General features: G+C 40.9%; 1 protein-coding gene across 1 annotated transcript in view; it reads left to right on the top strand.

Annotated features, from left to right (window-relative positions):
* Positions 1-24835, top strand: part of LOC124799146 — a 311021-nt gene that overhangs the window by 213929 nt on the left and 72257 nt on the right. The window contains exons 2-3 of the mRNA XM_047262684.1: positions 243-535; positions 23609-23790. Coding sequence (XP_047118640.1) covers positions 243-535; positions 23609-23790 — 475 coding nt within the window. The remainder of the gene's footprint in view (positions 1-242; positions 536-23608; positions 23791-24835) is intronic.

Below are 24835 nucleotides of genomic sequence, written 5' to 3'. Positions count from 1 at the left end.
ATCGCCGGACATGGGACATAACTGAGTGTAAAGCCGCGCCGGTAACGCTTTCGTAATAATGGACGGCTGCAAAGACAGGTGCCTAAATATTTCTGCAGGGGTCTTCCAGCGACATGTTGAGTCCATGCCACGTAGTGTTGCTGCTCTAAGCCGGTCAAAAGAGGGTTCGACACTATGTTAGGAGGTATCCCATAACTTTTCTCACCTCGCGTTGGGTCTTACAGTTGTGTGGTGTGTTGCAGTCCCGAACGGGCAGGTGACGGCCCGGCCGGAGCAGCTGCAGCGGCTGCTGTCGCTGGAGGCGGGGTCCGCGGTGGGGGCGGCGCGGCGGCCCAGCTGCCGCCCGGGGGCGGCGTCGCGGCTCAAGGTGCCGCTGCGCGCGCTGCGCCTGCTGCTGCTCGCCGTGGCGCTGCCCGCGGCGCTGGTGGCGGCGCCGCTCTACTTGCGCTACCGCATCTACGGCGACCAGCTCTACCCGGCCGCCGCCTCCGACATGCGCGTCATCGACGCCCGCGTCTCCACCACCTGGTGCCAGGTCAGTGCCCTCGTCGACACTCGAGCCCGCCGTAGTCCCTATGTGTGGCAGCATTCAAAGTGGTTCAACTAGAGTTACCAAACAGGGTTAGTTCGGATTGTGGGGATTTCAAGTCAGCCGATGTTAAATTGTTACTAACTAGAGTTGTGTTCACGCGTTGCACGGCTGCCGCCGCTATCGATGATAAATTCGTGCGATGTTGGAGTTTACTGCCGTCGCTCCGACCGAACCCGAGTTGAAACGAGTTGAGTCTTTGCCTACAGAACGGGACGTCACTCACTGGCTCTATAAAAGCGCAGTAGGTTATTACTTATTTGGAAATGGAAGAGGATGTAGATGAAATGGGAGATACAATACTGCGTGAAGAGATTGACAGAGCACTGAAAGACCTGAGTCGAAACAAACCCCCGGGAGTAGACAACATTCCATTAGAACTATTGACGGCCTTGGGAGAGCCAGTCCTGACAAAACTCTACCATCTGCTGAACAAAATGTATGAGACAGGCGAAATACCCTCAGACTTCAAGAAGAATATAAACATTCCAAACCCAAAGAAGGCAGGTGTTGACAGATTTGAAAATTACCGAACTATCAATTTAATAAATAATAGCTGCAAAAAACTAACGTGAATTCTTTACAGACGAATGGAAAAACTGGTAGAAGCCGACCTCGGGGAAGATCAGTTTGGATTCCGTAGAAATGTTGGAACACGTGAGGCAATACTGACCTTACACCTTACCTTAGAAGAAAGATTAAGGAAAGGCAAACCTACGTTTCTAACATTTGTAGGTTTAGAGAAAGCTTTTAACAATGTTGACTGGAATACCCTCTTTCAAATTCTGAAGGTGGCAGGGATAAAATACAAGAAGCGAAAGGCTATTTACAATTTGTACAGAAACCAGATGGCAGTTATAAGAGTCGAGGGGCATGAAAGAGAAGCAGTGGTGGGGAAGGGAGTGAGACAGGGTTGTAGCCTTTCCCCGATGTTATTCAATCTGTATATTGAGCAAGCAATAAAGGAAACAAAAGAAAAATTCGGAGTAGGTATTAAAATCCATGGAGAAGAAATAAAAACTTTGAGGTTCGCCGATGACATTGTAATTCTGTCAGAGACAGCCAAGGACTTGGAAGAGCAGTTGAACGGAATGGACAGTGTCTTGAAAGGAGGATATAAGATGAACATCAACAAAAGCGAAACGAGGATAATGGAATGTAGTCGAATTAAGGCGGGTGATGCTGAGGGAATTAGATTAGGAAATGAGACACTTAAAATCGCAAAGGAGTTTTGCTATTTGGGGAGCAAAATAACTGATGGTGGTCGAAGTAGAGAGGATATAAATTTTAGACTGTCAATGGCAAGGAAAGCGTTTCTGAAGAAGAAAAATTTGTTAACATCGAGTATAGATTTAAGTGTCAGGAAGTCGTTTCTGAAAGTATTTGTATGGAGTGTAGCCATGTATGGAAGTGAAACATGGACGATAAATAGTTTGGACAAGAAGAGAATAGAAGCTTTCGAAATGTGGTGCTACAGAAGAATGCTGAAGATTAGAAGGGTAGATCAAGTAACTAATGAGGAGGTATTGAATAGAATAGGGGAGAAAAGGAGTTTGTGGCACAACTTGACTAGAAGAAGGGATCAGTTGGTAGGGCGTGTTCTGAGGCATCAAGGGATCACAAATTTAGCATTGGAGGGCAGCGTGGAGGGTAAAAATCGTAGAGGGAGGTCAAGAGAAGAATACACTATGCAGATTGAGAAGGATGTAGGTTGCAGTAAGTACTGGGAGATGAAGAAGCTTGCACGGGATAGAGTAGCATGGAGAGCTGCATCAAACCAGTCTCAGGACTGAAGACCGCTACAACAATATATATATGAATTTGGCCAGCTATGGACCGCATACAACTTAAGACTTATGGTGTTTCTTTTTCTTCCGTTCTTCCCAGTACTACTTCATTTTCTCGCCAACTGCTCGTCTCTGCTCATCTGTCCACACTCTCTTGGGTCGAGGTTTTGGCTCATCTTCTTCATAGTTTGCGTTTTCTATAAGTAGCCTAAAGTGATTCCTGTCACGTATTATTTGTTCTGTAACACCTATTTTGTTGGTGCCTTTCATTACTGCTTCTATCCATCCTATAGTTTTTTTCAGCTTACTAACGTAATTAAAAATTTTCTTTGTAATCCGTGTTTCTTCCATTCTTTTTAAATGTCCATAAAATTTTAGACGTCTCTTCCTCATTGTATCTGTGATCTTTTCTGTATTTTTGTAGGTCTTCATTTCTCCTTTTAATCTATCTATTTTCCTTGTTTTTCTCAGGACCTAGAATTTTTCTTAGTATTTTTCTCTCTCTTTTTTCTAGTTCGCTTAATTCATCTTTCTTATTCAATGTTAGGCACTCTGATCCATACATTGCTTGTGTCCTAATAACTGAATTATAGTGTTTAATCTTCGCTTGTATGGATATTGATTTCTTATTGTAGTAGTTTTGTGTTAATTTATATGCAAATTCTAACAATTTTAATCTTTCTTTATTTGTTGTGTTATCCAGTCCATTGGCTTGGATCCACTCCCCCAGGTATTTGAATATATCAACTCTTTTAATTTTTCCATACTTTGTTTTCATAAACTTTTCTGTATTATGTTCGTGTTCCATATACTCGGTTTTTTCATAGAATATTTTTAGCCCAGTCTTTTCAGCAAACTCGTGTAACAGATCAAGCATAACTGTTTCGTCTGTTCGGTTTTCAGTTATCAATGCCATATCATCCGCAAAGGCTAAACATTTCACTTCAAATTTGTTCTTTCCTTGGCCAATGCTTATACCCTTTGTGCCTCTGTTTTGTAAGGTGCTTTCCCATGTTTTTACTATTTTATCTAAAACCAAGTTAAACAGAATGATTCACGAAGATATGCAAATATTTTAATATGTTATTCTACAAGTAAAACCAAAGAAAAAAATTCTTTTGGACATAGCTTCGCAAATGTTTAGTTACGAAGTTATGGCTAATAAAAGATTTTCCCTGAAATTTAGCAACTGCGCTAATACGAAGCCATCGCAAAACTGTACGAGGATAAAGTGAAGCATGATTTCCATTTGTTTTGTTGTTATTGGTCTGAAGAATCTAATAAAACGTGTCCCAGACGTGCATCTGCAGTAGTATTTCGGAACATCCACAGAAGCAAAGATTATTGTTGATGTAGTCTTCAGTCCACAGACTGGTTTCATGCAGCTCTCCATGCTACTCTATCCTGTGCAAGCTTCTTCATCTCCCAGTACCTACTGCTACCTACATCCTTCTGAATCTGCTTAGTGTATTCATATCTTGGTCTCCCTCTACGATTTTTACCCTCCACGCTGCCCTCCAATATTAAATTGGTGATCACTTGATGCCTCAGAACTTGTCCTACCAACCGATCCCTTCTTCTAGTCAAGTTGTGCCACAATTTCCTCTTCTCCCCAATTCTATTCAATACCTACTCATTAGTTATGTGATCAACCCATCTAATCTTCAGCATTCTTTGGTAGCACACATTTCGAAAGCTTCTAATCTCTTCTTATCCAAACTATTCCTATTATTATACAAGTAAATTTGTTTACTTTCCATTATGAATGTAGAAACGTATATGTCATTGTTGGCAACGGTTAGTGAGTTATTTCAGTCTTTTCCTAACTTTGAAACGAGTTGTTGTTGTTGTGGTCTTCAGTCCACAGACTGGTTTCATGCAGCTCTCCATGCTACTCTATCCTGTGCAAGCTTCTTCATCTCCCAGTACCTACTGCAGCCTACATCCTTCTGAATCTGCTTAGTGTATTCACCTCTTGGTCTCCCCCTACGATTTTTACCCTCCACCCTGCCCGCCAGTACTAAATTGGTGATCCCTCGATGCCTCAGAACATGTCCTACCAACCGATCCCTTCTTCTAGTCAAGTTGTGCCACAAACTCCTCTTCTCCCCAATTCTATTCCATACCTCCTCATTAGTTACGTGATCTACCCTTCTAATCTTCAGCATTCTTCTGTAGCACCACATTTCGAAAGCTTCTATTTTCTTCTTGTCCAAACTATTTATCGTCCACGTTTCATTTCCACACATGGCTACACTCCATACAAATACTTTCAGAAACGACTTCCAGCACACTTAAATCAATACTCGATGTTAAAAAATTTCTCTTCTTCAGAAATGCTTTCCTTGCCGTTGCCAGTCTACATTTTATATCCTCTCTACTTCGACCATCACCAGTTATTTTTCTCCCCAAATAGCTACACTAATCTACTACTTTAAGTGTCCCATTTCCTAATCTAATTCCCTCAGCATCACCCGACTTAATTCGACTACATTCCATTATCCTCGTTTTGTTTTTGTTGATGTTCATCTTATACCTTCCTTTCAAGACACTGTCCATTCCGTTCAACTGATTTTCCAAGTCCTTTGCTGTCTCTGACAGAATTTCAATGTCATCGGCGAACCTCAAAGTTTTTATTTCTTCTCCATGGATTTTAATACCTACTCCGAACTTTTCTTTTTGCTTCCTTTACTGCTTGCTCAATATACAGATTGAATAGCATCGGGGAGAGGCTGTCTCACTCCCTTCCCAACCACTGCTTCTCTTTCATGTCCCTCGACTCTTATGACTGCCATCTGGTTTCTGTACAAATTGTAAACAGCCTTTCGCTCCGTGTATTTTACCCCTGCTACCTTCAGAATTTGAAAGAGAGCATTCCAGTCTACATTGTCAAAAGCTTTCTCTAAGTCTATAAACGCTAGAAACGTAGGTTTGCCTTTCCTTAATCTTTCTTCTAAGATAAGTTGTAGGGTCAGTATTGCCTCACGTGTTCCAACAGTTCTGCGGAATCCAAACTGATCTTCCCCGACGTCGGCTTCTACCAGTTTTCCATTCGTCTGTAAAGAATTCGCGTTAGTATTTTGCAGCTGTGACTTATTAAACTGATAGTTCGGTAATTTTCACATCTGTCAACACCTGCTTTCTTTGGGATTGGAATTATTATATTCTTCTTGAAGTCTGAGGGAATTTCGCCTGTCTCATACATGTTGCTCACCAGATGGTATAGTTTTGTCAGTACTGGCTCTCCCAAGGCTGTCAGTAGTTCTAATGGAATGTTGTCTACTCGCGGGGCCTTGTTTCGATGTAGGTCTGAAACGAGTTAGTTTTCTGTATTGTTCAGTGAAAGAACATAATAACAACAGTGTAGTAAAATGAAGGCCAACGGCCTAGCCGCACTGGTAACAGTGGTTCTCGTCAGATCACCGAAGTTAAGCGCTGTCGGGCTGGGCCACCACTTGGATGGGTGACCATCCTGTCTCCCAAGTGCTGTTGGCAAGCGGGGTGCACTCCGCCCTTGTGAGGCAAACTGAGGAGCTACTTGATTGAGAAGTAGCGGCTGCGGTCTCGTAAACTGACATACGGCCGGGAGAGCGTTGTGCCGACCTCTTGCCCCTCCATATCCACATCCAGTGAAGCCTGTGGGCAGAGGATGACACGGCGGCCGGTCGGTCCGGTGGGCCTTCCAAGGCCTGTTCGGACTGAGTAATTTAAGTGAAGCCACATAGTAACTGTCGTGGTTTGTAGATAATTTATTAAATAGGGATGCTTTCCAAATTTACGACAGAGGAATATACCGATATGGTGTTTATTTATGGCAAATGTGTAGGTAATGCTACGGCTGCAGTTAACGAATATCGGGTACGTTATCTAACTCGGACGATTCCGAATGCACGAACCATTAGCGGAGTATTTCGAAAGTTACGGGAGACAGATTCTCTACCTAGCGTACATAATCAGTACGAGCGCTCGATATGTGAAGACGATGATGAGGATATTGGAGATGCTGTTCAACGTAGCCCAGGTACCAGCACATGTCGTATCTCTCAAACGATTAGGCATTTCACAATCCAAGGTATGGAGTTGTACAACTAGTTAAATACTAATCGGCGGTTACACAAATACATTTTATTTACTGATGAGGCATAGTTTACTCAAGATGGTATAAACAACTTACATAACGAACACGTATAGTTCGAAGCAAAGCCACATGCAACAGTGCATCGCAATTTCCAGCAGCGATTTGGCATAAATGTGTGGTGTGGTATAATCAACAAACACTTTCTTGGACCATTCTTTTTCCCATGACGCCTAACTCGCGAGACGTACTTACACAATTCCTTCAAGAAGAAATGCCCCACTATGTCGCAGGTGTTCCATTTGCTACGCGATTGCAAATGTATTTTCAACGTGACGGCGCGCCTCCACAATTTACCAACGACGTTACTACACATTTAAATGAACATTTTCCCCAGTAATGGATTGGTCGTGGTTTCACGTCTGTGGTCACCCTGATCGCCTGAGTTAACACCAATGGATTTTTGTGTGTGGGGATGGATGAAAGACATGGTTTATGAGGACAAAGTCAATTCAATTGGGGCATTACTTGCTCGCATTATGACTGCAATAGACGAATTTAAGAACAATGCTGTGGAACTGAAACGAGTAACAAAATCTGTTCATACACGTGCAGCTAAATGCACTGAACTTGGTGGAGACATGTTTGAACATTTATGGTGAACGTATTGTGAAATTGTATGCACATTGTACAACTTCCTTAACACGGAGCTTTGTTACATGGATTCATGTGTTCTATGGTAGTAATAAAAGTAGATTATCTGACACATTCATACAGTTTCAATTACCGTTATTACCATCATTTTTCCAAAATTAAATTCTCCACAACTTCCGTTGAAAACTTTGTGCAACTGTCTGGAATTTAAAAAAAAACAGCTTGGGCCAAGTAGTTAATAAATTAAAAATTTTACGAAATTGCGTCTTTGCTTCTCTGGATGTTCTGGGAAACTACTGCAGATACACGACTGGGACATGTTTTATTAGACTCATCAGATCAATAACAACAAAATAAATGGATATCTTTCTTTACTTCAACCTCGTACAGTTTTGCGATGGCTTCATATTAGCGAAGTTGCTAAATTTCAGGCAAAATCTTTTATTAGTCGTAACTCTGTAACTAAACATTGGTGGACTTACGTTTATATGAACTTTTTTTTAGTTTTACACGTAGAATAACACATTAAAATATTTGCATATCTTCGTGAATCAATGTCAGAAAATAAAAAGCATATATCCGACCAATAGCACGGCCACCATTCATGCATATTTGGCTACACTAAGATCGTCCAATCACCGTCCAAATCTTACAACAAAGTCGAAATGTCTCATGAGTGTATTTTCAGGTTTCGGTCTGTAATGTAGCACCCATTAATGCTCCTGATTAGGGATTTAGTAGCTTAAGGTCGTCGTATCGCCGCCAAACTATTACAGGAAATTCTGGATATATCCCCATGTTCAAAATTTCGTGTCAAAAGACTCGAAATTGTGACCTGCAGCGTTGGAGCCATTCATATTTGCAATAGGTGGAATATATTGCTTTGATATCAGATTATGCATGTCAGAAAATAAAAAGCATCTTTTCAGTCTGATGGCCGGTTTCAAGCAAATTGCGTAGACTCTAATGAGAGAAATAAACGCTGTTAGAATTTTCCTATAAACTCGATTAGGTTACTGTATTTTAAAAGAAGTTACAACCAGAGTAGATGTGAAGGTGGCAAATGACGACGGGCGTTAATTTAGCCTTCCCTGCCAGCTTGGTCTGAACAATTTTAGGCTCAGTTCGGTTTATGAAACGCGCTATCTTGGGTTGAGATTGTTACTAACTCGAGTGAATGCGTTGCACGGCGGGCAGTGCTCAGTTACGGTTTGTTTCGCGCTATTGTGGCCGGCAGGAAAATACGGTTTCAAGGTCATCTCGCCGTCTTACAGCATTGCCAGGTTTTTTATAGTGATAATTTCAAATGTTCATAAAAATTTCAAAAGATATTGGACAACTCTATTTTTAGTCTAGAATATGATGGAGTACTTTCCAAAAGAAATTTCTCACTAACTGGTAGGGGAAAAAAATGAAAACTAACGTTACAAGAAATTTTGGAGGAAAATAAATTTTTACTTCAACCTTTGGTAGTAACAGAATCGCTAATGTAATTGGACTGAAAAAATATATGAACATCCTCAAAGTTTACAGATGCATATGCTGCGTCTTTTATTTCGGAAACATACAAGTATTCTGAAATAAAAAATAAAATATTATAAGAGGCGTGAAGCTGAGCCGACTGCATAGCGAAACATGTAATCGCTGATGAATTTTCGTTCTGTAGGACTGCGAAGAAACATCCCGCAAGGAAGTTGTCAAGAAAATCACAAAATTATTTTTGGTAACATTTCAGACATCATTATTATATCGTGTCACGTACGGAGACGAATTATTTCCGCGATATTGCGTGCGCAGCAGCGCACGAGCCGTTGTAGGCCGTCGCCAAGAGCTTTGTTCGGACGGCTCGCTTTAATTTGACCCAGAATATTTTCTACTTCCCGAAAATATTTTACTGGCTGCTAATATTAAAAAATAAACATATCCTTCGTCATTGCATCCATCATTCAAAACGCCAATATACGCTACGCAAAAGTAATTGTAGTTATTTTGAAGCCAATATTTTCACTGAAGTCGAGCAAAATATTTGTTCGAAAGATTTTGTGAAACCCAAGTTTTATCTAAATTTGCTGTAAGCCTTTTTATTCTCAGCACGCAATACATGCTTGGTATACAAAAACCTCGTTCTTACTAGTGCAAAGTCCCTGTCTTGTGTTACTAATTTCGCCCATCATTACAGTTTCTGAATAAAAATCCAAGTGGGAGGAGAAGACATTGCATTGAAGTGACTGGCCAGAATAATCAGTTTTATCACGGACATTATTCTGTATTTCTCTAGCCATCTGATACCATCCTCTGTCATACTAAAGTAATACAATTCTACGTTCTAGCTTTTTGTAAAAGTTGTCAAATATCATAGATTTCTATGCTCTTCTCAGAGAATCAGATTAGGTGCTGGGACTGTTCTGATGTTACTGCACTGTTTATATTTATAGTCCATACAGAAGCACCACAACGTTTTGTCATTTTATGAACTGCATTACCCTTACTACGAAACAGCCAATAAATCCTTCTATGGAAAAAGGAGTTAAATTTCGAATGTACAAGTAAACCAAATGCAGTAAGGTTACATCCGAATGTAAAGGCATTTGATACCGGTTTTTAGGAAAAACTGTTGTTAATTAATGCAGAATTGACAATCTTATTTTAACTGACAGTTCCTGTCGAGTAAACTAATCTCCACCACTTGTGCCAAATTTATCAGACGTCTACTGTAAGGGAAAAACATTCGCAGTATGTCCTCTATAGCTGAAATGAATAGACAAACATTTAAATCAAGTTAGCTTTTTTCATAGACGGAACTTACCTAAACTGAAGGATCTTCTGGCTCCGTGCCTTCAAATTCACTCAAAAATGGCTCTGAGCACTATGGGACTCAACATCTATGGTCATCAGTCCCCTAGAACTTAGAACTACTTAAACCTAACTAACCTAAGGACATCACACAACACCCAGTCATCACGAGGCAGAGAAAATCCCTGACCCCGCCGGGAATCGAACCCGGGAACTCGGGCTTCAGATTCACTGTCGCTTGTTTCAGCCACGTGTATCATCACAGATTCCACCATGGCGTCTCTTAAACCCTGGTTCAAGAAATCAGTTTCTTGCAATGCTTCTGCATGTTTTACTCACCTCTACCAGTCCTGCTGAGTAACATTGTCAAGAGTTTCGTGTGTTAGCTTTTCGACATCAGCAAGTCTGAAAGTAGTGTTTCTTTTTGCTACTTCTCGCTTTACTTTGGCCCATATCAACTCAATGGGCTTATACTTGCAGTGATACGGTGGTAGACATACCACTTGGTGTCCCATTTCGTTTGCCAATTGATCTAATTCGTAAGTCTTTTTGGCACCTACGATTTCTTCCTTATATTCTTTCTCTTAACCACTCCATAACATCTGCCTTGCGCCAGTTTGAACGTGGCAGCTTTTCTATATGAATGGAGTGGTAGCTGGCGTTATCCATCACGATAATTGACCTTTCTTCCATCGCAGACAATAGTCGAATAAACCAATTCTTAAAAACTTTTACATTCATTTCTGAATGGTGATCGGATTGGCAACAACTTTTCCGACCACGAAAAATAAGTTTGGCCTCTGGTATGAAGCCTGTAGTTAATGAACCAGTGTGGGCGATGATTAATCGGCCACCTCTACCAGTAGGCATTTTCAAACCGCCATATATACATATTATTGTGGTTCTGTGAAACCCAAGTTTCACCCAAGTACGTTACAGATCTGGTGTCTTCAGCAGGCAAAAAGTGCACCGTACACAAAAACTTCGCTCTTGCTGCTGCAATGTCTCTGCGTTCCATTAAGAATTTCCGTCCGTCATTACACTTCTTGAATCAGAAACTAAGGAAGTGGAGAAGACGAAGAACGGAGGTCTCTGAGTCCGAGTAGTTAAGTTTTTCACGGAGGTCAGCCTGTATTTTTTTAGCTGTTACATACTCTCCTCTGTCGTAATATCCAAGTACGGTTCTACACACGACATGTTTGTTAAAATCTTCTAAGTCGGTTGATTTCCATTCATTTTCATATCCCTTTCTTGGAGAATCGAAACACTCATTCATGTCTGGAGATTCTCCCAATGACACAGATTTGCTAATACGGCCTACAGTTGACTTGGAGACACCACATGCTTTAGCAGCAAGTTTATGAATTTGCGCAAAAATTAAGTTATTCCTCGCTTATTCACTGTCGGCCATATCAGTAAAAAACTTGAGTACATTCGATATGATAATTTTCGATTGTTTATGAATGTCTTTCCACCCTTTACGCACACCGACTGGAGGAGTACTACAAGAAGGCCGTTGCTTCTGCAAATCACCTTTCTAAAGACAGTAAGACACTGAGATCAGACGTGAAGACTCAATATAGCACAGTAACACTGAGCTTTGAGCTGCTCTGACCTACCGCACCGCTAACGGGTCCTACATGGCAAAAAAGCCGAGAGACGGGCGAATCACAGCCCGCAGCCCCTGCTGGAGGCAAGCAGCGGCCATGACCTTGAGGAATCTACTTTCGTGCTGGCCACTCTAGTTAGGAACTCGCTTTGACGAGAATACACTAAATTCTGAATGTTTCACGAATCTCTCTTCAAAATAAAAAAAAAAAAAAAAAACGATATTGCAGCCCACAGGACGACATGCATTTATGCTCGTGACGCTTCATTTGGTTATTTGAAGATCCTCCAATGATTTTTAAAATCTATACAGTAAATTTCGGATGGTTCACAAGTCGATTGTCAAAATTTCAAAACAGAGGACCCAAAATTGTGGTCTGTAGCGAGGTATGCAGTCATGCTCATGAACATTTGACTACATACGATCGACCAAAGGCTCTCAAAATTTATACTGCAGATTGACTCAGTATTACGGCCTGTAGTGCGCTACGAAGTCATAATCTTAAACAGTCATTTGGTTCTCTTACGATCGTCTGAGAGCACTCAAAATATTTACAGCATGTTTCAAGTTTTTCACAAAAATCTATTGTCAAAATTTTAAGCCGAAAGACAAAAAATTGCGCCCTATGTAATATCCTTTACGCCCGTGACTATACAGCTATGTAATTACCAATTGGGAAGCCACGAAACTCAGGTTGGTTAACTGAACTACGTGGTAATCAGTCCTGACATGAAAGTGAGAGTGGCGTTGAAAGTTATCTTAGTTTTTTCGTCCCAACTCGGTTTCGTTTGGTTTGAGCTCTGTTTACTCATACTTTCAACTGGGTTATCTCAATTTGGTGTAAAGCCTATTTGGCCCATCACTAGCAGCGTTTGTACCCATTTACACGTTCCTTATCGGGTAGCCTTCTTTGGGCGTATGAAGAACAGATGTCCTTTTTTTTCTACTAAAATAAAAAGCAGACTATGTGGGGTGTAAGGCTCCACAGTTCCCAGTTTTTCTAATATTATGGTCAATGAAGGGTAGATTTTCCCACGATTTCAAATTGAAGTCATAGGTTGGGTTGTTACCTGTAACCTATCCAGATTCCAACTTTGTCTAATTATTAGTTACAGAGAAATTTACAGTTCAGCTAATACAAAAAACTGTGCAGTGCGGGTGTTTGACCCACTTAGATAACTGCATAATAACAATACTTGAAATAACCCTTTGTAACATTGTTGCATTGTACTAAGTTACCCACACAATGTTGAACTGAAATGTTCTGTAAATTTGAACATAATGCTTAAAATACTTGTACAAAAATAATACTTCCTTCTCCATGTAAAGAGAATTAGTAGGGTAACCTGAAAGAGTTTAATTATTGAGGCTAGTCTATCTAGATACCTAGTAAATAGTGTACTTTGTTAGGTCCTTTCATTCTTTCTTGAAGTCCCAGGCTCCTGTTCTTCTTCTTCGGATACATCTTCACCAAATAATAAGTCCATATCTATATCTGATCTATGGTCATCATATAAGGAGTCTGAATCTGAGTTGAGAATAGTCAACTGGCTGTTGGATCTGTTTTCTTTCTTTTTTTGGCGTTGATGTAACAAAATACAATATTGCAGTGCCTACAGAAGCACGATTCATTGTTTCTTCGGACAAGCATGCATGTCCGAAGAAACAGGCACAGCGGTGACAACAGCTGCTATGAAATACATGACATGTATTCGTATTTGCGAATATGGACGGCTTTCAGCTGTATAGTGGAAAGATTACAATGGGAATTTGTACCGGACCGGGACTGAATCCTGGGTCCTGCTTATTGTGAGCAGTCACCTTACCATATTTTTTTGATAATCTCATTTTGTTCATTATTGTTCGTTGTATTTATTCGGGGTAGACGTCCTATGACACCCGTTGAACTTCATCGTAGGTCCATTTACTCAGTTTTTTATTATTTATTACAGAGGGCGACTAACCCTCTGACCGAACATCCTGAGCTACCGTGCCGGCATGCCATTAGGCTATCTGAGCATGACTCACTGTCAGACCCATTGTACAGATGATGATTGTCCATATTTGCAACTGCATGTATGCTTGTCCAAAGGAACATTGCTCTGTGCTTCTGAACAACAAAGGCACTGCAATATCATATTTATCTGCTGACACCAGGCAAGCGACTTTCAATTAAAGATGTCTCCCTGTATGGCAATATGAATGTGCTAATGTAGGCTGTAGATACATGGTTGACAACATGTGACGAAGTAAGCTGGGATAATTTTAATTCCCCTCTTGTTCTGCTATCTGCCTCCTTAAATTCGTTTTGTTACTTTTAACTAATTGTCATTAACATATGTGATTATAAGCTGTATTTTCATGTAAGAGAAAGGTTGGCCCTCAGTTTTAAAGTAAATAACACCAGATCTAATTTTGTGCTTAGTTTTATTTATGTAATTGATTTTCTAATTTATGTTGATTATTCCTAGTTAGTATCGTTTGTTATAGGGTGAAATCCGTGATTGTTTTGTAACTTAGATTCTATTGTTAACATACAAACAAGTATAAATTCTGTAATAATTGTAAACATTTGTAAGACTAAGTAATAGTAATCTTAAAGTATCTATTCAGCCCTATTCAAAAACATGTTGGTAAAACCAGCCCTTCATTAATTCCAAAGTAATTAACAGTTTTGTCAAAAGGATTGTTTGCGTAACTATATTTGTTAATTTCATGATTTAAACAAATAATTCGGCCTAACTTTTGTAGTAGAAGTAACTGTTAAAGAGTCTCAATTTTTCGATGTACTCAGTTAATTGAGTGAGTTAAGTTTTAATTGTAATTTCTGTAATTTTAACTTTAAACAATGTGTAGTTTCTGCACCTATTATTGTTATGATGTATAAGGACCCGAATTTTGGTTACGAGACAGTCAGTCCACGGCCGAGTTTCAAACGAGTAACCTGTGCTGGTTAGAACAACAACAATGCTTCAATTTAACTGTGGAATAGTGTGTTAATCAATTAGGCCATCTGTAAAAGCAGTGTCAGTGTCTGCTCCACAAATACCTGATTATTCTTCAAGAACTGTGGACTTTGTGGTTTGGTTTTACTGCTCGTAGATGTTCAAAGAAGAAACTATTACCATATGCCAGTATGTGGAGTTTCGCCGGCTAACTATTAATGAGACTTATCGAAGGTTACATAATAGTGCACTGGCAATATAACTGTGTATTATTAGCGAGTTGTGAAAGTGAAATTAAAGTACTGTAAAACGTAACTGTGCATATGTCGGCTACATCATTTAAAGTAGTCAGTGTCGGAATCCACACAACCCATCTTTCAGCCAGTACGTCAACACCAAGGACAACAAACGAAGAAATAAAACCAGGAGGAACTGCCACAAACGTATGGAAGTTTGGGTCTGCCCATGAGGCGTGTTTGGACAGCCAATGGCAAAGCGACCATTTGCGATAAGCGGGAAATCTGGGTTCGAGCCTCGGTGTGGCACAAATTTTCATTGTTGTCATTCCATTATAGAGCTAGCTGATGGTTGTCCATATTTGCAACTATGAATACATTTCACGTAAATTTTGCTTACCACATCATTCTGTTTCTATAGCACGTTCTTTTCTTTCTTTGGCACGTCTTTCCTTCTCAGTAGCAAAATTTTCTTAAGCTATACAATATTCGAGTAAAACATCAGAAAAGTTATATGTAAGCAGTAAAAAACAGACTCACATCATTTTCTCACCTCTGAAGCGGCTCACTGGGACGAACTTTCAAAGAACAGAAAGTTACAAAAAAGACAAACCTGCCACCTGGTAGTCAAGCCCTGAATCGAAGGCAGTCAATTCAAAACCTACGTGTGTGGTTTTACCCCATCGAAGCTTTACCCACAGCTACCATAATGCTAAATCTGATGACACAAGTTTATTCCTTACACTTTTGTCTTCAATAAATCATTTTCGTGTCCACTTCGGACGCTCCCTGTAACCGCTGCATCAGGTGGAAGGACCTCTTCTAGCTCAAACACTGGTCATGGGGGGAATTCCTGAAGTACTCCTATTGGACCTGTAAGAAAATAATTTTGTATAAGTCATTTTCAGTATAATTTCTGTCGTCTCGTCATACATAGGATAATTGAAAAATATTACGTTCTAACAAACTATGACGTGTTGAAACAAATGTCATTTTCTTCGCCCACAAAATCGAGACAAAAGTGTGCAACGCAAATAGACTTTTGAAGATATCGCAAAACGGCCTGTACACTGTTAGAGGATTCAATTTAGAATGCCAGCATCAATTTCCGATCGAAATCGTTTGTACCGTTCTCAAGTTATCTTTCCCGGCATTTTGAAAAATACAGTTTCGAGAAAAACGCGTTTAAGGTTTTGGGTAACATTCTTTGAAGTTATGTTAAACATACCTCTACTCAGCGATCACTGAACTATACAGCAATCCTCCCAGATCCAAAAGAAGGCCCTCCTACATGTTCTTCGTGGACATGATGGTCCTGCAAGGCTCTTTGTCAGCTTCTGTCATCTGCTACTCTGCCTGCTCGATACACTTTTGTCCACTTCAGTGCTGAACCTGGAACAGACTGGTCCCATTTTAAGTTTGAGCACTATCATAATTTTCATAATGCCTGTTTGGGCGTCGTTGACATTACATGTTGACTACTTTTTTCCTGCTATGAATGGTTTTAGGTGCCACTTTTTCTCAAATCGCCTTGTGACTCGATAATGGAGTTTTGGGTGAACTTGAGATGGAATACTACACTCATGCTCATAAATTAAGGATAACTGCAAAATGTGGTGCCACACAACGTGGCACTACACAAAACTGGCGCTAATAGCATAGGCACTTAGGGAACACACATGACACAGATCTGTAAGTCCACGGTATTGGTGATAAGTTAAGAAAACCGTCCCAAAACACATGTGCTACAAAGCGTCACTGTTTCCTGAGCATGTACCCCGACATCAGTATGGGATATGATCACCATGCACATGTACACAGGCCACACAACGGTTTGGCATACTGTGGATCAGGTGGTCGAGCAGCTGCTGGGGTATAGCCTCCCATTCTTGCACCAGTGCCACTCGGAACTCCTGAAGTGTCCTAGGGGTTTGAAGACATGCAGCGATACGACGACCGAGAGCATCCCAGACGTGCTCGATGGGGTTTAGGTCTGGAGAACAGGCAGGCCACTCCATTCACCTGATATCTTCTGTTTCAAGGTACTCCTCCACAATGGCAGCTCGGTGGGGCCGTGCATTATCATCCATCAGGAGGAAGGTGGGACCCACTGCACCTCTGAAAAGGTAGACATACTGGTGCAAAATTATGTCCCGATACACCTGACCTGTTACAGTTCCTCTGTGAAAGACAAGCAGGGATGTACGTGCACCAATCATAATCCCGTCCCACACCATCAAACCACGACCTCCATACAGGTCCCTTTCAAGGACATTAAGGGGTTGGTATGTTCCTGGTTCATGCCAGATGAATATCCGGCGAGAATCACCGTTCGGACTATACCAGGACTCGTCCGTGAACATAACCTGGGACCACTGTTCCAATGACCATGTACTGTGTTCTTGACACCAGGCTTTACAGGCTCTCCTGTGACCAGTGGTCAGTGGAATGCATCATGTCTGTTCTGTCGTCTTTAGACTGTGTGTCTGGAGACAACTGTTCCAATGGCTGCGATAAGGTCCCAAGGAAGGCTACCTGCAGTACTCCATGGCCGTCTGCGGGCACTGATGGTGAGATATTGGTCGTCTTGTGGTGTTGTACACTGTGGACGTCCCATACTGTAGCGCCTGGACACGTTACCTGTCTGCTGGAAACGTTGCCATAACCTTGAGATCACACTTTGTGGCACACGGAGGGCCCGTGCTATGACCTGCTGTGTTTGACCAGCCTCCAGTCGCCGTAGTATTCTACCCCTCATAACCTCATCAATATGTGTTCTTTGAGCCACACAGTCACCATTAGCACGTCTGGAAACGTCTGCACACTTACTCACTGCACTGTACTCTGACATGTACCAACACACCTCTGCGTATGTGGACTGCTGCCAGCACCACTGTGAGACCACTACAGGTCAAATGCACCGCACGGTCATATCCCAAGGTGATTTAAACCCGCAAACCGCCCACCAGAGCGTTGTTTCACCTTGTATCAGCATTATCCCTAATTTATGAGCTTGAGTGTACAATAGAGTATATGTCCCAGAGAACATATTAAGCCGAAAAAATCGATGTTTTGAAATTTTCAAGGTGGACTACCCCTTAAAGTGGCTAATAGAGCGCACGCTAAAGAGAATGAAAAAAAAAGTCTCGTATGGTTAGATGAACCACAAAGCGCTCATCAGTACTGCAAAGACAGAGTGCAGAATATCATGGCGTTGAATTCTAAAAGGAAATCAGCAGTTCTTGCTTTTTCTGTAGCAGTGAACAAGACAAAATAAGAAAACGGTCATTATGGGTGAGACCACTACAGGTCAAATGCACCGCACGGTCATATCCCAAGGTGATTTAAACCCGCAAACCGCCCACCAGAGCGTTGTTTCACCTTGTATCAGCATTATCCCTAATTTATGAGCTTGAGTGTACAATAGAGTATATGTCCCAGAGAACATATTAAGCCGAAAAAATCGATGTTTTGAAATTTTCAAGGTGGACTACCCCTTAAAGTGGCTAATAGAGCGCACGCTAAAGAGAATGAAAAAAAAAGTCTCGTATGGTTAGATGAACCACAAAGCGCTCATCAGTACTGCAAAGACAGAGTGCAGAATATCATGGCGTTGAATTCTAAAAGGAAATCAGCAGTTCTTGCTTTTTCTGTAGCAGTGAACAAGACAAAATAAGAAAACGGTCATTATGGGTGAAAAAATGCATGAGCAGGAGAGAGAAGAGGGGAAGTCTGACATTTCTTCGAAAACAACTTCTTTTAGAACACAAATTCTCATTTCGAAATTAACTGAGAACTGGTGAGGATAACTAGAGGTTTCTACTGGGCCATGTACAACAAAAATTAACGAAGCAGGACACTGTGATGAGAAAAACCAATTACTTCTTTTGAAGAAGGAAGATTAGGTTTAAATGTATTGTCGACATCAAGGTCATTAGTAATGGAGCACATACTCGGAATCTTCCAGCGATGGGGAAGGAAATCGGCTGTGCCCTTTCAAAGGAACCACCCTGTCATTTGCCTTTTGTGATTTAGTGAAATTAAGGAAAACCTAAATCTGGATGTTGGATACAGACTCTCGGATATGAGTGCAGTGCTAACCACTGTGCCACCTTGCTCGGTACACTTTTTCTGAGATGGTATCTGCTGCTCTAAGCCACTGGTGAATCAAAGTCTATCAAAAAACTATCGTTTTGGTGCTTAAATATGCTCACTGCCAGCACAGTTTCCCCTTGAGGTCTCAATGATGTGTCTTTCCCAGTGGTACAGTACTGTGAATGCAGAGTTTTTATTTTTAATTTCCTTTACTGTTGTCTGCTGAGTACCCTCTTTTTAACAGCTTTTATCATACAGCATATTTCATTTAATGTTGTGTCACATTGATTCCTGTTATGATAGTCTTTACTCATGTTGTCAAAAAGACATGGCTTCAACTCATATTGTTAAATTGCAACACTCAAGTGTTCTTTGCACCAAGTTGTCTTATTATACCTTCTTTATTTTAAAAATTGATTAGTCAGAGCATTGCATTGAAGTGCACAGCTGCAGACATCTTCACTGCTTGAAGGCACACACGTGAGTGAACACTTTGGCTTCTATCAGCAGCATTCACGTAACATCATATGCACTTTCCTGCACAGGTATAGATTTGCCCTCAGTTCCGTGCAACATGCACCAGCAAGATGTGGATAGTCTGCCCAACTCTGCAGACTGTTGCACTAAAAGGCATGCCTAAATACACACTTACAAGTACATCCTGGTTAAACAGGAAGCGGGCACCTGCACTAAATGACTGTGAATCAAACAACTATTAATTTATTCCATATATTCATAAATAAATGCATACTTCTCTAATACAGACCACCACATGAATATTACTGAGTAAAGTATAGCCCAACTGACAGTAATATATCTAGAAATTAGGCCTGTACACTAGGGTTGCCAAAAATCTGACATGTTCAGTTTTTTAGCGATGAAATACAGAATGCACAACTAAAGCCTTTTCCAAACAAATTATGTACATGCAAGGGATAAGCATAAGGAGGAATAAGGAGATACACACACCATAAGGGCATGTTAACCAGTGCTGGTCTTAGGTCTGTATCCTACAATTTTCTTCAGCAGCTGAAAGAACCTAGCACACAATGTGGATACCAGCACACTGTTCATCTAGTGGGATTTGGGAACCTGCCTAAAAACCCCATCCAGACTGGCCGGCACACCAATCCTCCTCATTAATCCTCCAGGTAAATTTGATAAGGAGCCAGTCACATTCCCACAGCGGCTGTCTGTGAAGGTTGGGAAGTATAAACAAAATGACCAAAGTTTTTCATCCCAGAAGAATAGGTAATTATTTATTTTGTTTAATATACTTTTGTTTATTTTGTTAAATGACTCTGTTAGGAAGAAGAAAGATTTCTTTTCTTCTTAAAAGCAGCTTTTGCCTGGTGGGTTCAGTTTGCAGTATCCTTCCTTGACCTTCTGTCTGATGTAATTTTACATCCTAGGTTTCGACATTCTCTAGTTCCTCATTGTTAAATGAGCATTGGGCAACAGTGTTTTGTCTGCTCACCACTAAGCTTTTTGTTTTACCTTCATTAATTTTCATATTCACTTCTAAATGTTCAGCATATTCAGTTAACCGTGTAATATCATCAGAAACTCTCAGCTGTCTATTTTCTTACCATTAATTTTAATTCCTCCTATTGCTGTTTCGGCTACTCAGGACGTCAGCACCAACACAAACATAGGAGGAGGGAAGTTATGATGACCAGTAGCAGGAATCCAAAATCATATGTACAAAACACTTACCAATTAGAAGGACACTTTACTTCTAGAAAGAAAGTAAGCATAACTTCTCTTTATAAAGTGGCTACCTGTGCCTTCTACTTGCAAGTACTTTAGTCTCTATTACTAATCACAGAATACAGGCTAAGTAAAGTCTTTCTAATACTCTGTACTGATGCTCTCAAAGTCTGTGGCCAAACTGGGCTGACCACTGATGGTTGGCTTCTTAAATTAGTGTTGACAGCAGGCACTGAGCTCTGTCTTCCTGGAGGTGTGGTGTTGCCCACTCTTTCCATTGGCATGTGGGTCAGCACCTTCTTGGTGCTGTTTCATGGCACTGTACTGGTTGGTAAGCAGTCGATGCTTTAGGACTGCACACCTATAGCTTCTAATTTCTCTCTAGCTTCAATTATTTCCCTCTGAATGTATCCATTGAACAAGACAGGAGACAGTGAACAGTGCTGTCGTACATCCCACTTAATTGTGGCTTCTTCTTGATGTTCTCCACAGCTTACACAGCCAGTTTTTCTCTATACAGTTTCTGCATTACTCTTCTGTCCTCATACTTTATACCACTCTCTCACAGCATCTTACAAAGTTGTCACCACTCAACCCTGTTAAACACTTTTTCTAAGTCAATGAAGACAATATATTTTTGTCTTGACCCTTCTTTAGTCTTTTCTCAAGAATTAATTGTAAGCTGAGTATTGCTTCTCATGTGTCTATACCTCTTCTAAAGTCAAACTGGTCATCCATGATCAATGCATCTACCTTGCCTTCTATCTGCCTCAGAAAGCATAATTTAATACAATTCTCAAATCTGTAATTCTTTTCCCATTTACAAATTTTGCCTAGACAATTAACATTGTGCAGCTTCAGATAGTCAAGATTTTAGGTAAAATAAGTTTGTGTAATGTTTCAAATTGTTTGCAACACATATGAAAATAACTGAAGAAATGGCCTTCACATGGCCACAGTTCTTTATAAAGATGGTGAAATTCACAACATTTGTCTAGTTTACTATTAATATGATGTAACCACTTTCTTCACTTCCTTGAAGACAGTGCAAATAAAAGCAAAAGTTGATAGTTATCAAAACTACTTGCTACTCAACTTTACTGCACCACAGGTGACACCCACAATGAGTGCCATTCTTCAGTACATTTGTCTACCATGCTCAACTGCGATTGGCAGCCCCTTCTCTGAACAAGCCTTTAGCTGTTGACTATTTAACACTTTTCTGATTGTCATAGGAAAACTGGATAGGAGCAGAAATGGTGAGCAAACAAGTAAATACTGTAAACAAAAGCTTTACTTGTAGTTTTCTACAAGACTCGTTACAAATAGTGCAGCAAGAAAAAGAGCCCAGCTAATACAATAGCAACATGTATGAGGCTCTCTCAACTGAACACAAAAGATGGCGTTGAAACTGTGACTAGGCAGTGTCTGCATAGCATCATGTAGTGAAGAGGCTCCAAGTTTGAGTTGGCTAACTGACTGCTGCTGGTTGTCCTACAAAGTGGTGGCATGTGGAGCTCGTAGTCCAGTGTCGCTGGAGAAGTGTCGCAGCAGGCATGCACCGTTGGGCCCACCGTATCCCGCATAAGTGCTATTGGTGTCTGGTGGAAACTTGCAACTCCATTGCCAAATCTGAGATGCCCATGGGATGATATCAGTACATGATACCACAGAAATGACAGAAGTAGTGCTGGTCCTCCAACAGTTTTTCTACAGACTTCAATTTAGTCATGTAACTTACTTCACCCAGTTGAATCACAAGTTTGAAGTCTTCAAGTAAGATTCCATTAGCAGCCCTTGATACATTTGCATACAACTCTTTTCAGACATTTTTAAGGTTTTATGCTTCTGATGGCATTCAAATGAGGAGAACAAAAACATGCTTAAAATCTGCTGCTGTATTTTGGTTGCACTGGAATAGAACACCCAGTTTCGTAATAGTAATTCAGTATACAAACTACTTGGTATATGATAAGAAACAAGTGGAATTTGTTTTCTGTTTCTCGATATAGATAGACGTGTTATTTGCAGGTATGTTTAAACAAATAGCAATATAATTATATTTTGCATGGAGAGAAGGAAAAGATCACTCTAGTGACAGGCTAAAATTCTGTTAGTCTTTCTTGTAAAAGCCTTAGCAATTTTTTAGTGGTGGTGGTGTTTATGGTATATATGGGGCTCTCAATTTCAATCTCATCAGCACAACCAGAGTGGCACCTGTTTGATTGGGCACCACTGGGAATTTGACATGTAGGAGCACAATATTTGTAAGTTGATTGCTAGCCTTGACCACTGAAAATTAATCTGAGTAAGCTCATATAAAATAATTATGTCTACAACTTTTACAGTGTTAAAAGAAAGATATTTTTCTATTAACTTTTATGGTGCAGGCTCCTTTATGGTTCCTAGATAGCCAGTATGGAAATGCTACCCTAGTGATAACAGAACGTTAAACATCCAAACGTCTATGTAGCAGCTGTGAGTGAGAAACAGCAAGGTCAAATGGATGGGACCTAAACACCGTGTGGGCATTTCCTCCAGAGCATAATGTTTTTTCACTATCTTCTTTAATTTTTTTCCTTTCATGACTTGTTTTTAGATATCTCTCATACTTGCTACATCATATCATGGTTTAGAAATGAAATTAGCTTACATGTGTTGTATGTTCTGTACAGTAATATATCCTTTTCATAATTACATCAAGCACTCAAGTATGTCCGACGATCCACACATTTGTTTTTTGTCCCTCAAATAGTTTCCAGCATTATGTGTCAGTAAGCAGAATGATATTATGATACCTTTCCACTGAGCGTCCTGTTCACAGATCTCCTTCAAAATATCATGTATTATTTCCTTCTTTTTTTTCTGCCTTCCTTATGAAAGGTTCCAGCTTTCCAGCGGTCTTCCCAGTGGTTGTCATTCAACATGTTGCTACTCATATGCCAACTTCAGGATTGTGGGATCAAAAAAGAAAAGAAAAGAAAGCCTTCCTCAAGTTGAGCATGTGCCTTCTGTTCATTCTTATACACATGTATGCTGTCCTCAATAGATCCAATTTATGAAGGATGTATCCTGCTGGGAGGTAACTGATCTGACTAATTTTCTCGGCCCACAGAGGCAGCTGGTGCGTGTCAACAGGACTTTCAACGCTTTCCTGATGCCAGAGCTGCCCCAGATCCGAGCGCAACCAGTGCGTCTTTCCATGGTGCGGCATCTGGAACTCGACGATGACTTCAAGGAGTACTGGGCCTACTACCTGCTCAAGGGTTCCTCCATCACCGTTTCCACCTGTGCCAGGTGGGCCCCTCAATCTACAACTTTCACCCAGTCCTCCAGCTAGAAACAGGGTGTTTCAAAAATGACCGGTATATTTGAAACGGCAATAAAAACTAAACGAGCAGCGATAGAAATACACCGTTTGTTGCAATATGCTTGGGACAACAGTACATTTTCAGGCAGACAAACTTTCGAAATTACAGTAGTTACAATTTTCAACAACAGATGGCGCTGCGGTCTGGGAAACTCGATAGTACGATATTTTCCACATATCCACCATGCGTAGCAATAATATGGTGTAGTCTCTGAATGAAATTACCTGAAACCTTTGACAACGTGTCTGGCAGAATGGCTTCACATGCAGATGAGATGTACTGCTTCAGCTGTTCAATTGTTTCTGGATTCTGGCGGTACACCTGGTCTTTCAAGTGTCCCCACAGAAAGAAGTCACAGGGGTTCATGTCTGGCGAATAGGGAGGCCAATCCACGCCGCCTCCTGTATGTTTTGGATAGCCCAAAGCAATCACACGATCATCGAAATATTCATTCAGGAAATTAAAGACGTCGGCCATGCGATGTGGCCAGGCACCATCTTGCATAAACCACGAGGTGTTCGCAGTGTCGTCTAAGGCAGTTTGTACCACCACAAATTCACGAAGAATGTCCAGATAGCGTGATGCAGTAATCGTTTCAGATCTGAAAAATGGGCCAATGATTCCTTTGGAAGAAATGGCGGCCCAGACCAGTACTTTTTGAGGATGCAGGGACGATGGGACTGCAACATGGGGCTTTTCAGTTCCCCATATGCACCAGTTCTGTTTATTGACAAAGCCGTCCAGGTAAAAATAAGCTTCGTCAGTAAACCAAATGCTGCCCACATGCATATCGCCGTCATCAATCCTGTGCACTATATCGTTAGCGAATGTCTCTCGTGCAGCAATGGTAGCGGTGCTGAGAGGTTGCCGCGTTTGAATTTTGTATGGATAGAGGTGTAAACTCTGGCACATGAGACGATACGTGGACGTTGGCGTCATTTGGACCGCAGCTGCAACATGGCAAACGGAAA

This window comes from Schistocerca piceifrons, chromosome 5 (genome assembly GCF_021461385.2).
Source record: "Schistocerca piceifrons isolate TAMUIC-IGC-003096 chromosome 5, iqSchPice1.1, whole genome shotgun sequence".
Lineage (NCBI taxonomy): Eukaryota > Metazoa > Arthropoda > Insecta > Orthoptera > Acrididae > Schistocerca > Schistocerca piceifrons.
Note: the sequence above shows the minus strand (reverse complement) of the source record. Positions and strands in the feature narration are given on the sequence as shown.